Source organism: Canis lupus, chromosome 9 (genome assembly GCF_003254725.2).
Source record: "Canis lupus dingo isolate Sandy chromosome 9, ASM325472v2, whole genome shotgun sequence".
Lineage (NCBI taxonomy): Eukaryota > Metazoa > Chordata > Mammalia > Carnivora > Canidae > Canis > Canis lupus.
Genome location: NC_064251.1, coordinates 47,720,670 through 47,734,124, shown reverse-complemented (window position 1 = coordinate 47,734,124; position 13,455 = coordinate 47,720,670). Strand labels below are relative to the sequence as shown.

At 39.5% G+C, this 13,455-nt stretch overlaps 1 protein-coding gene across 2 annotated transcripts in view; it reads left to right on the top strand.

The window, feature by feature from the left end:
• The window catches only part of METTL16 (methyltransferase 16, N6-methyladenosine), a 70,252-nt gene that overhangs the window by 32,702 nt on the left and 24,095 nt on the right, over window positions 1-13,455 (top strand). For both annotated transcript variants that reach the window (XM_025476103.3, XM_025476104.3), the window contains exon 6: window positions 2,218-2,360. In XM_025476103.3, the coding sequence (XP_025331888.1) occupies window positions 2,218-2,360 (143 nt within the window). The remainder of the gene's footprint in view (window positions 1-2,217; window positions 2,361-13,455) is intronic.

Below are 13,455 nucleotides of genomic sequence, written 5' to 3'. Positions count from 1 at the left end.
AGAAGTTTTATTGGCTTACCATATATGAGAAATCCAGTAGCAGTATATTTTATGTATCTATGAAGACATATACCCCATGCTGTAAGTGTAAACTGGATTTTCCAAAGTGAACACTCCTGTGGAACTAGCATCCAGATGAAGAAATAGAATATTACTAGCATCAGAACTAAATTTCTTTTTATACCAGGTTTATTGAGATATAATTCACATGCCATATAATTCACCCACGTAATGGGTAGAATTTAATTATTGTTAGTATATTCACAGATTTGTGTAACTATCACCACAGTCCGTTTTCAGAACATATTCATCACTCCCCTACCCATCCCATCCCCATTGGCAGTTACTCTCAGTTCTCACAGTTCCTATAGTCCCAAGTCACCAGAAGTCTAATTTCTGTCTTGATGGGTTTGCGTGTTTTGGACATTTCCTGTGAGTGGAATCATACAATATGTGCTGTTTTGTGACTGGCTTCTTTCACTAAACATAGTATATTTTCAAGGTTCATCCATATTACAGTATATATCAGTACTTAATTTCTTTTTATTGCCAAAGAATATTCCATTATATGGAAATACCACATCTTACTTTTCCATTCATTCATTGATGGACATTTGGGTTGTCTCTACTTTTTGGCTGTTAGAAAAAATGCTGATGTGAGCATCCGTGTGTGAGGATTCCAATTTCCAGTTTCTCCACATGCTTGTCAGTGCTGGTTATTATATGTCTTCTTGATTATAGCCATCCTAGTGGGTGTGAAGTGGTATCTCGTCTTGGTTTTGATGTTTATTTCCCTGATGGCTAATTATGTTGAATGGCTTTTCATGTGCTTCTTGGCAGTTTGTCTACTTCTTTTGAGAAATGACTATTGAGATCCTTTACCCATTTAAAAATTGGATTATTTTTCTTTTTATTATTATTGTAAGAATTTTTTATATATTCTAGACACAAGTCCCTTATTAGATTTAATATTTGCAAACATTTTCTCCTGTGGATTGTCCTTGCACCTTTTTTTCCTTAAGATATTATTTATTTGAGAGAGTGAGAGCACAAGTAGGGGAAGGGGGTGAGGGAGAAAAGAGAGAAGCAGGCTCCCTGCTGAGCAGGGAGCCTGACACAGGGCTCTATCCTAGGACCCTGGGATCACAACCTGAGCTGAAAGCAGCTGCTTAACCCACTGAAGCACCCAGGCACCTCATCTTTTCACGTTCTTTGTGTTCTTTGCAGCCTACAAACTTAATTTCAAGGAGTCCAATTTCTCTAAGCAACTATTGCCCAATCCAATCTTGAAGATTTACTCCTATGTTTTCTTCCAAGGGTTTTTAATTTTAGCTTTTATATTTAGATATTTGATGTATTTAATATTTTTAATATGATTTGGGGTAGAAGGGGATTAAATATTTAAACTTAAAAAGTGAAACCATAGGAGTGCTAGAAGAAAATAAATATTTATATAATCTTTGGATACAATATTTTCTATATGATACCAAGACAAAACATAAAGAAAAGTGACAGGCTACATAAAAAAAGGTAAAGTTTTTTATGTTAAATCACAAAGGTGGAAGATGGGGCACCTGGGTGGCTCAGTTACATAAGCGTCTGGGATAGAGCCATACATTGGTCTCCCTGCTCAGCAGGTAGTCTGCTTCTCCCTCTCCCTCTTCCTCTGCCTCTGCTTGTGTGTTCTCTTTTCTTGCTCACTCTGTCTCTTAAATAAATAAAATCTTAAAAAAGAAAGAAAGAGGGATCCCTGGGTGGTGCAGTGGTTTGGCGCCTGCCTTTGGCCCAGGGCGCGATCCTGGAGACCTGGGATCAAATCCCACGTCGGGCTCCCAGTGCGTGGAGCCTGCTTCTCCCTCTGCCTATGTCTCTGCCTCTCTCTCTCTCTCTTTCTCCCTGTGTGACTATCATGAATAAATAAAAATTAAAAAAAAAAGAAAGAAAAAGAAAGGAAAGGAAAGAAAGAAAAGAAAAGAAGAAAAGAAAAGAAAAGAAAAGAAAGTAAAAAAGATCCTGGGAAAGAATATTAGGATAAATGCAGTTGCTTAAAATGTAATATTGCAACAGCTGTATGATTTTTAAATCCTAGATCTAGCATGATATTTGGAAGCTAAATTACACCTGAGCATTCTCATTTAAAATTAGATTATGGTTAAAGAATTAGTCTTACAGCATAAAAAATTTTCACCAGATATCATTGTTGTTGTTGTCATGCAGGGAGTAAACTCTCGAAATCCTCGGCGACCTCCACCTAGTTCTGTAAATACAGGAGGTATTACAGAAATCATGGCAGAAGGAGGTGAATTAGAGTTTGTTAAAAGGATCATCCATGACAGTTTACAACTTAAAAAAAGATTAAGGTAAGTTAGTTATAACAACGTGTGACTGTTTTCTCCCTGTGTAATTCTAAAAGAGACCATGTCACTTAGAGGAAATGTCATCGCAGTAGTCCGAAGAATAAACAGATAAAAATGGAAAAGGTTGCAGATTCCACAGGTTGCAGAGACCCTGTTTTGAGGATGCTCTTATGCTTTTAATTGATTTGTGTTTCTTGTACAACATGAATAGAAAGGAGGAAAATACCGTATGATTACATTGCTCCCTTTGGTATGGTACTGTGGTGGAACAAAACTGATTCAAATATGGCTTTTGATTAGAAAGCAGATGGGTTCAGATCTGTCCCATTAGCCAGAATAAATTTGTTGCCTAGTCCTTGAAGCAGTTTATGTTCTTGGAATCAGTCTCCCAAACAATGACAGATGTGAGGACATTGAGCTGTCAAGAACTTAATGAAGGGAAACTGAGATCACTAACCAGTTCCAGAGGAGAGTCAAGGCTATTCCTTTTTAAAAGCTAATTATTTTGGACAACACACCTGTCATTAAGCAGCATAAGGTACTGGAAAAATGTGATTTGTCTCGCTTGACTTCTCACCCTGCCAAATGGTGTTGAAATGATGGATAATGTGGGAGTTCAAAAGTAAAAGGGCTTTTAACCCTAGGATTTAGCTTTGGGACATAGAGAAGATTTTTTTTGAATTGTCATAAAATATACATAATATGAAATTTATAGTTTTAGGGGCACCTAGGTGGCTCAGCAGTTGAGTGTCTGCCTTCGGCTCAGGTTGTGATCTGGGGGTCCTGGGATCGAGTCCCATATTGGGCTCCCTGCAGAGAGCCTACTTCTCCCTCTGCCTGTGTCTCCGCCTCTCTCTGTGTCTCTTGTGAATAAATGGAATCTTCAAAAAAAGTTTTTTGTAACATGAAACTATATGTTTTAAAGTGTATAGTTCAGTAGTGTTAAGTACATTTATATTGTTATACAGCTAGTCTCCAGAATTGTTTTCTTGTAAAACTAAAACTCTCTACATGTTAAACAGCAATCCCTCATTCCTCCCTTTAGCCTAGTGTCTGGCAAATACCAGTCTTTTTTGTCTCTATGAATTGGACTATTCTAGGGACTTACAGTATTTGTCCTTTTGGGACTAGAATAGTGTCCTCAGTGTTCATCCATGTTATAGCATGTGTCATAATATCTTTCCTTTTTAAGGCTGAATAATGTTAATATTTCATTGTATATATCACATTTTGTATATTCGTTTATCTGTTGATGGACATTTGGGTTCCTTTTGGCTATTGTGAATTAATGTTGCTGTGACCATGGGTGTGCAAATACCTTGTAAGACTTCCATTTCTTTTGTGTATAAATCCAATGAAATTACCAGATAAAGTAGACTTTTTCTTTTTCTTTTGGATTTATATGTGTTTAAGCTGCCTATTTTACTTAAAGGCCAATTCCAAAGCAGTGAATATCCTAATTTGTTAAATGTAAGTTTATACATTTGTGCAAAGCAACTAGATAATTGCGTGGTCCGCCTCAGAAGCTTTACACATCGTTGAAGCCAAAGGTTAAGTCATTTCTGCTTTAAATTGATTTCTTGAAATACATATTAGGGTATGAAGAGGAAAGTGACTTACTGAGCATTGAGAAGAGTTTGAATAAGTAAAGTAAGCTTAAAGGAGATAGCAAAGCACTGAAATTGTGAAGAGGTACCAGGGCCATGTGGCTACTTTAGAATCTACTGTTGGCCTTTTTTTTTTTTTTTTTAAGATTTTATCTATTTATTCATGAGAAACACCTAGAGAAGCAGAGGGAGAAGCAGGCTCCGTGCAAGGAGCCCGATGTGGGACTTGATCGAAGGTAGGCGCTAAACCGCTGAGCCACCCAGGGATCCCGTACTGTTGGCTTTTGAGGGAACTGGAGCCAACCAGGAAAATGGGGAAGGTTGTTTTCAGGTTTTTTTTTTTTTTTTTCAATTGGTAAATTAGTAAATTTTTTCAATCAGTAAATTTCTGTTATTTCTGAAATCTCATTTGAACTACAAAAGTATGTTTTATTTTTTTAGGGAAGGGGTATAGGACAGAGGGAGAGGGGGAGAGAATCTTTTTAAAAAATATTTATTTGACAGAGGGAGAGAATGAGCACAAGCAGGGGGAATGGCAGGCAGAAGGAGAAGCAGGCTCCCTGCTTCGACTTGGGACTCGATCCTAGGGCTCTGGGATCATGACCTGAGCCAAAGGCAGATGCTTAACCAATAGCGCTCCCCCAGGCACCCCAGAGAGAGAGATTCTTTTTTTTTTTTTTTTTTGCGAGAGACATTCTTAAGCAGGCTCCATTACCAGCGAGAATCCTTGATGCGGAGCTTGATACCATAATTCTGAGATTATGACCTGAGCCAAAATCAAGAGTCAGATGCTTAACTGACTAAGCCACCCAGGCACACCCCGAACTACAAAAATATATTTTGAAGGAACACCATTCTAGGGGAGAGAAATTGATCGATATGTTCCAGGTCTGCCTATATCTGGCTCAGTGGCAGCCTCCAAATTGAATGAAAGGTATGTGTTTGCTAGGAAGAATAAATTGCTAGAGCCCATCATATCCCTGGAGAGTTGACCATTTTAACCTCGGTATTATAGATGGAAAGCGTTGTCCATGATACATTTAAAAATAGGGTTCAGCAGTCTTGTCTGCTCTAGTAGGACTCAGGCAGATTGAGAGGGATACTCAAAAGGGGAAAAGAAATGAATTAATTTTTATTAAAAAGATAATAAAGCAGTATTTCTCATATTATTTATAACTTCACGTTGTTCTATGTTGACTTTCATTTGTACAAAGTACCAGTTCATGTTCTCCTGCATATTTTTATAGTTGACATTGTTAATATCACTATGCAACTCCTCAAATTTTATTTTATTTTTTTTTAAGATTTTATTTATTTATTCATGAGAGACAGAGAGAGAGAGAGAGACAGAAACGTAGGCAGAGGGAGAAGCAGGCTCCATTCAGGGAGCCTGATGTGGGACTCGATCCCAGGATCGCGGGATCATGCCTTGAGCCAAAGGCAGATGCTGAAACTGCTGAGCCACCCAGGCGTTATGCAACTCTTCAAATTTTAGGTGCTGTGAAAACTGTATACAAATGTGCCTTTGGAGGTAATGGTTTGGTTCTAGACCACAGCAATGATGTGAATATTGCAGTATGAAACAAATCAAATGAATTGGGACACCTGGGCAACTCATTGGTTGTCTGCCTTTGGCTCAGGTCGTGATCTCTGGGTCCTGGAATCGAGCTCAATATCAGGCTCCCTGCTCAGTGAGGAGTCTGCTTCTCCTGCTCCTTCCTCTCCCCTTGCTCATGTGCTCTCTGTCTATCTGTCTGTCTCTCTCTGTCTCTATCCTTCTGTCTCAAATGAATAAATAAAATCTTTAAAAACAAGAAAAACAGATCAGATTGTTTGGTTTCCCAGTGCATATGGTATATGCACGAACAGATAGCATTATATCTTTTTTAAAAAATGTACAAGGCGGCCCGGGTGGCTCAGCGGTTTAGCACCGCCTTCAACCTGGGACCTGATCCTGGAGACCCGGGATCGAGTCCCATGTCAGGCTCTCTGCATGGAGCCTGCTTCTCCCTCTGCCTGTGTCTCTGCCTCTCTTTCTCTTTCTGTGTCTCTCATTAATAAATAAATAATCTTTTTAAAAAATGTACATACCTTAATTTAAAAATACTTTATTATGAGGTGCCTGGGTGGCTCAGTGGTTGAGTGTGTCTGCCTTTGGCTCAGATAGTGCTCCCGGGGTCCTGAGATCGAGTTCCTCATCGGGCTCCCCAGAGCAAGTCTGCTTCTCCCTCTGCCTATGTCTCTGCCTCTCTCTCTCTGTGTCTCATGAATAAATAAATAAATCTTTAAGAAAGGTAAATAAAAATACTTTGTTGCGGGCAGCCCCGGTGGCGCAGCAGTTTGGCGGTGGCGCAGCGGTTTGGCGCCGCCTGCAGCCTGGGGTGTGATCCTGGAGACCCGGGATCGAGTCCCACATCGGGCTCCCTGCGTGGAGCCTGCTTCTCCCTCTGCCTGTGTCTCTGCCTCTCTCTCTCTCTCTTCTCTCTCTCTCTCTCTGTGTCTATGAATAAATAAAATCTTTTAAAAAAATACTTTGTTGCTACAAAAATGCTGTCATCTGAGCTTTCAATGAGTTATAAGCTCTCTGCTGGTGGTGGGATCTTGTCTTAGTGATGATGGCTGCTCACTGGTGGTGACTGAAGGTTGGAGTGGCTGTGGCAGTTTCTTTTTTTTTTATTTGCATTTATTCTATGCAGAATTTACTCCCGGGCCATAAGTTTTTGTTTCTTCAGTTTCTTCTGGGATATCTTCTTCTTCTGTGCAACCTCCTCTTCTAGTTTAGGAACAATCTGCTCTTTTTCAGTAAGAATCATCACATCTCCCAATGTGGCAGGGAGAGCTCATGTATGGGTTAATCCAGCCATGAGCCTTGTAGGTTCTATGTTGCATCTTGGGGGCTTTGTTCACCTGGATATGCTCAATGACCAGAGAATCTACATCTAAACCCTTAAGTTCAGCATCACTCTCTGCATTTTTAAGCATGTGGAGTAAAAATTCAGCACTCTTCCCGGGCCACCAACCCTGTGTACAGCCCCTGTTTGGCCTGCACACACCTACCAACTCCACCATTGTAGCGACGGAATGGCACACACTGCTTCTACAAAGTGACATCTTTCAGATACTTGGTGGCTTTTCGGATATGCATACCCTTGATGGCCTGGGCAGTTTCACGCATGTTCTTAAAGTGAATACGAAGATTTGAACCTCTTGACTTGCATGATTTTGTAGGTTTTCTGGGCCCAGTGAGTAGTGAACCATTTCCGGAGGTTACCTCAGGCCACTCGGGAAGAGCTGTGGCAGTTTCCTTAAATAAGACAACAGTGAAGATTGCTGCATCAATTTGTCCTAAATCCTTTGTTGTTATTTCAACAGTCTTCATTGCATCTTCACCAGGAACAGACTGTAGGTCAAGAAACCATTTTCTGGGATCCCTGGGTGGCGCAGCGGTTTGGCGCCTGCCTTTGGCCCAGGGCGCGATCCTGGAGACCCGGGATCGAATCCCACATCGGGCTCCTGGTGCATGGAGCCTGCTTCTCCCTCTGCCTATGTCTCTGCCTCTCTCTCTTTCTCTCTCTGTGAATATCATAAATAAATAAAAATTAAAAAAAAAAAAAAGAAACCATTTTCTTTGCTCATCCACAAGAAGCATCTCCTCATCCTTTCAAGTTTAATCATGAGATTGCAGCAATTGAGTCACGTCTTGAAGTTCTAAATCTGGTTTTCTTGCTATTTCCATCACATCTATGGTTACTTCCTCCACTAAAGTCTTAAATCCCCAAAAGACATTCATGCAGGATTCCAAACTTTAGTTAATGTTCTTTTGACCTCTTCCCATGAATCCCAAATGTTCTTAGTGGCATCTAGAATGGTGAATCCTTTCCAAATCCATGAGAGGAATCATTATCTATGGCAGCTAGCGCCTTATGAAAGGTATTTCTTAAATATAAGGTTTGAAAATCAAAATTACTCCTTGATCCACGAACTGTAGAGTGGATGTTGTGTTAGCAGGCATGGAAACATTTATCTCATTGTGTGTATCCATCAGGGCTATTGTGTGATGAAGTGTATTGTCATTGAGCAGCAATATTTTGAAAGGAATCTTTTTTTTTTTTTTTTTTTTTGAGCAGTAGGCCTCAATAGTGGGCTTAAAATATTCAATAAACTATTTTGCAAACATTGTGCTGTCATCCAGGCTTTGTTCCATTTATAGAGCTCAAACAATAAATTTAGCATAATTTTTAAGGTCCCTAGGATTTTCTGAATGTTCGGTGAGCGTTAGCTTCAACTTAAATCATCGGCTGTGTTGGTCCCTAATGAGAATCCACCTGTCCTTTGAAGCTCTCTAGCTATGAAAACCCTAGATAACACATTGTTTCAATATAAAACTATTTCATCTACGTGGAAAATCTGTTGTTTTAAGTTACCTTCATTAATGATCTTAGCTAGATAGGTTAACTTGCTTCAACTTCTGCATCAGCACTTGCTGCTTCCCCTTGCATTTTTATGTTATGAAGATGCCTTCTTTTTGTAAAACCTCATGGATGAACCTCTACTAGCTTCTAGTTTTTCTTCTGCAGCTTCCTTACCTTCCTTGACCTTTATAGTATTGAAGAGAAATAGGGCCCAGCTCTGGAGTAGCTTTTGGCTTAAGAGAATATTATGTCTGGGGGCAGCCCCGGTGGTGCAGTGGTTTAGCACAGTCTGAAGCCCAGGGCGTGATCCTGGAGAACCTGGATCGAGTCCCACATCAGGCTCTCTGTATGATGCCTGCTTCTCCCTCTGCCTGTGTCTCTGCCTCTCTCTCTGTCTCTTTCTCTGTCTCTATGAATAAATAAATAGAATCTTAAAAAAAAAAAGAGAGAATATTATGTCTGGTGTAATCTTCTCTCTGGACCACTAAAAGTTTCTCTGTATCAGCAGTAAAACTGTTTTGCTTTCATCATTCATATGTTCACTAGAGTAGCACTTTTAATTTCCTCCAAGAACTTTTTCTTTGCATTTGCAACTTGGCTAACAGTCTCAAGAGCCCTAGCCTTTGGCCTATCATGGCTTTTGACATGCCTTTCTCACTAAGCTTAATCATCTCTTGCTTTGAATGTCAGGTGATGTAGACCCTCTTTTCACTTGATCATGATGTAGACCCTCTTTTCACTTGAACACTTAGAGGCAGTTGTAGAGTTAGTTATTAATTGGCCTAATTTCAATATCGTGGTGTCTCAGGGAATGAGGAGGAAAGGAAGAACAACTGGTTGGTAGAGCAGTCAGAACACATAGCATTCATTGATCAAGTTCACTGTCTTACATGGGTGTGATTTGTGACACTCCAAAGTAATTATAATAGTACTATCACAGATTGTCTTAAATAGTATAATAATGAAAAAGTTTAAAATACTGGGAGAGGGCAGCCCAGGTAGCTCAGCAGTTTAGCGCCACCTTCAGTCCAGGGCATGATCCTGGAGACCTGGGATCAAGTCCCATGTTGGGCTCCCTGCATGAAGCCTGCTTCTCCCTCTGCCTGTGTCTCTGCCTCTCTCTCTCTCTCTCTCTCTCTCTCTCTCTCTCTATATATATATATATATATATATATATATATATATATATTCTCGTGAATAAATAAGCAAAATCTTTAAAATAAAATAAAATACTGGGAGAATTCCCAAAATGTGACATAGAGACACAAAGTGAGCAATTGCTATTAGAAAAATGGTGTCAGTAGAGTTGCTTGACTATTTTATTATGAACTTTGACAAACTTCAATTTGAGAAAGACACCAATTATCTGTGAGGTGCGATAAAAGAAGGCACAATAAAATGAGATGTGCCTCTATTTTGAGGCTCTGAATGAGAGACTAAAAACAGGTATTTTAACCCTACCACCTACTCCTTATCCCGCTAGAATTTTTTTCTTCTTATTCCTGAGAAAGTGTAGGAACTAAGCAAAATCTGTAATATGGGGTCAAATCAGTTAAATTTGTTGGACTGATCTCAGTGATGGCACTCAAGTGGCTCATCTCCCTGTTATAGTTCATACCTCACCTATGTCAGTGCACCTGCATTGTTGTTTTGTATCTTAAAGAATTTGGCAGCTGGGAGGAGGCTCTTAGGAAGTAAAGTTATCCAGTATTCTAGTGTTACAGATTAGAAGCTTGGGATCCAGATCTCCTGATTGTGGTCTAGTACTCTTTCCACTGCCCTGTGTAGTGTCTGCAGCCCCAGCATGCCCCTAGACTTTTAAGTAGACAGCCTTTCTAGAGTTGATGAATATTTACAAGTGCTTGTCATCCTTACCTTCCACGTTTTGTGCCTGTGACTTGAGCTTACTTCATAGCATTTTCTTTTTTAGAAACTCACTCATCAAAGCTTCTAAATCAGACTTGGTCAAATTCCTCTCAGTCTGAATTCCACTCTTGTCACAGGTTATTAGGTCTGTAGCTGATACCCTTTATGGCAGTTATTTTATGATTTTCCAAGAACAAGACCTCTGTATGTGGCAAAGTTTTTTGTTTTTGTTTTTGTTTTTTTTTAAGATTTTATTTGTTTATTCATGAGAGACACATGCAGAGAGAGAGGCACAGGCAGAGGGAAGAAGCAGGCTCCATGCAGGGAGCCTGATGTGGGACTTGATCCCAGGTCTCCAGGGTCACGCCCTGGACCAAAGGCAGGCATTAAACCGCTGAGCCACCCAGGGATCCCCCTGTATCTGGCAAAGTTCTAACTTAATACAGATTTTACCATTTTTCCTCTTATTGCTTTTTCTTTTCTAATCCCTACCCCCTATCAGATGGTAGATACTTCTTGGATTTGTATATAATCCACATATTTGGTGATGGGCAATAAATTGAATATAATCTGTGCCTTTTGAATGTTATTCTTTGACTTAAATTTTGTTTTCTTATTGGTAAAATGGGATAATAATATTTAACATCACACCTCATAGGGTGGTCATAGAATTAAATGAAGACATACTCGATATGATGACTATCAAATAGGATCGTCTTAACTATTCTAGGAATTTGGTAGATTTACATGCTGTGGTCCACTGTGTTGAAAGGTATAAGTATTATGTTATTTTAATAAAGAGCTCCCCTCTTAATTAATTTTTAAAAATTTTTAAAGATTTTATTCATGTGAGAGTGAGAGCAAGGAAGGGGGTGGGGGGCAAATGCTGAGGGAGAGGGAGAAGCAGACTCCTCGCTGAGCAGGGAGTCTGACAAGGGGCTTGATCCCAGGATCATAACTTGAGCCAAAGGCTGTCACTTAACCAACCAACTGAGCCACTCAGGCACCCTTCCCCTTCTGTTTTTTTTTTTTTTTTTTTTTTTAAGTAGGTGCAGTATGGTTATGGGATACTTAAGTAATAGTTGCAGGGAATAATTGTAGATTTTATAATTGAGCTTTTTGTCAGTTCTTCAGCTGAAAGACTATTTTATTATGAACTTTGACTTGCCTTTATAAAAGGATAAGCCAATTCATTTTTTTTGTTTGTTTGTTTACGAGGTTAGGATAATACCTCCTACAGTTGTTCAGAGAATGAAGAGAAATTACATATGAATGTACATAGAAACTGAAGTGCTATCTAAATATTGTATATATACTATTGTATAAACTGTTGCATAAACTAAACATTTATATTATTATTTATAATTTTTATCTCTTTTTAAAAATTTTATTTCTTTTTATTTTATTTCCCTCCAGTTGGGGGAGGGACAGAAGGAGAGAGAGAATCTCTCAAGCAGACTCCATGCTGATCGTGGAGTCTGAGGTGGATTTGGTCTCACAACCCTAAGAAATAACCTGAGCCGAAACCAAGAGTTAAGACACTTGGGCAGGGCATCCCCCGTGGTGCAGCGAGCGGTTTAGCACCGCCTGCAGCCCAGGGCGTGATCCTGGAGACCCGGGATTGAGTCCCATGTCGGGCTCCCTGCATGGAGTCTGCTTCTCCCTCTGCCTCTGTCTCTGCTTCTCTCTCTCTGGGTCTCTCATGAATAAATAAATAAAATCTTAAAAAAAAAAAAAAGTTAAGACACTCAACTGACTTAGTCACCCAGGCGCCCCTATAATTTTCTCTCTTAAAATAATCACACTTACAGAAAATTAGAAAATGGAAAAAACATTGATATTGATCTCAGCACTTTGATACAACTGTTAGCTCATTTTGGGTGCATTTCCTACCAGTTCCCCCCTTTTTTCGTTCCCACAGTTGTAATCATGAATACCAATTTTGTCTCCTGCTTTTGTTTTTAACTTTTTTTCATTCCTTTGTTTCTTTATTTCTGTGTATATGGATAGTTGTAGTTTTAAATAGCTTGACAACCATCCATAATTAAGTAATCCTTATTATTGGGCTTTATATTTATTCTTTTTTTTACTGTTATAAAGAACATACCACTTCTTATTTGTTACTGAACTGCCACAGATAAGTCTAATGAGACTATTATTGTGGATGGCTCACTATCTTTGACTGCTGGTTTCATCTTTGAATGGGACCCATCATAGGGTTGCAAATCAATGAAAGTGTTTTTTTGGTGTCATGAGAAAGAAATGCACCCCTGCTCCAATGTACTAACTCACTACGCATATACAGTAGGTAGAGATGTCTTGGGGGACAGATAGTATACTAGCTTGTTTTTCAGGTAGGAGAGCACTTTCTCAGTTTAAACCTAGGAGTATTTCTTGGGATGCCTGGGTAGCTCAGCAGTTGAGCATTTGCCTTTGGCTCAGGGTGTGATCCTGGAGCCCCGGGAACAAGTCCCACGTCGGGCTTCCTGCATGGAGCTTGCTTCTCCCTCTGCCTGTGTCTCTGCTTCTCTCTATGTATGTCTCTCATGAATAAATAAATAAAATCTTTAAATAAATAAATAAACCTTAGAGCATTTCTTAATTGTGAGCTCCACAAGAGCCAGATGCTGGTATTTTGATTTTTTTCTTCCTACTAAAGTAGGAAGATGAAGAATAAGCCACCTGAAGGATGAAAAGCTGCTTTATTATTTTTTCTGGTGAATTAGATTATGTGCTTTTCATCACTTTAATTTAGGTATCATAGTTTAATTCCCTTTCAAGTTTGATGTGACAGAGCCTCATTGATTGGTGACTCCTCCAAGGTCTTAGGGAGAAAAGGTTGAATCCAGTGGCTCATGCCATGATGAGCTTGTTGTATCAACTTTTAAACTTTTATGGTATATCCACCTTATAGTAGGTAGTTCTTGGTTCTACATTAAGTAATCAAAGAAGAGGGCAGCCCCAGTGGCTCAGTGGTTTAGCGTCACCTGCAGCCTGGGGCGTGATCTTGGAGACCCGGGATCGAGTCCCACATCAGGCTGCCTGCATGGAGCCTGCTTCTCCCTCTGCCTGTGTCTCTGCCTCTCTCTCTGTGTGTGTCTCTATAAATAAATAAATAACATATTTTTTAAAAAGTGATCAAAGAAGAGAATTGTTAAAAGCATGTATTTTTAGTACATTAGACAATTACAAAAAAGAATACCAAGGGGTGCC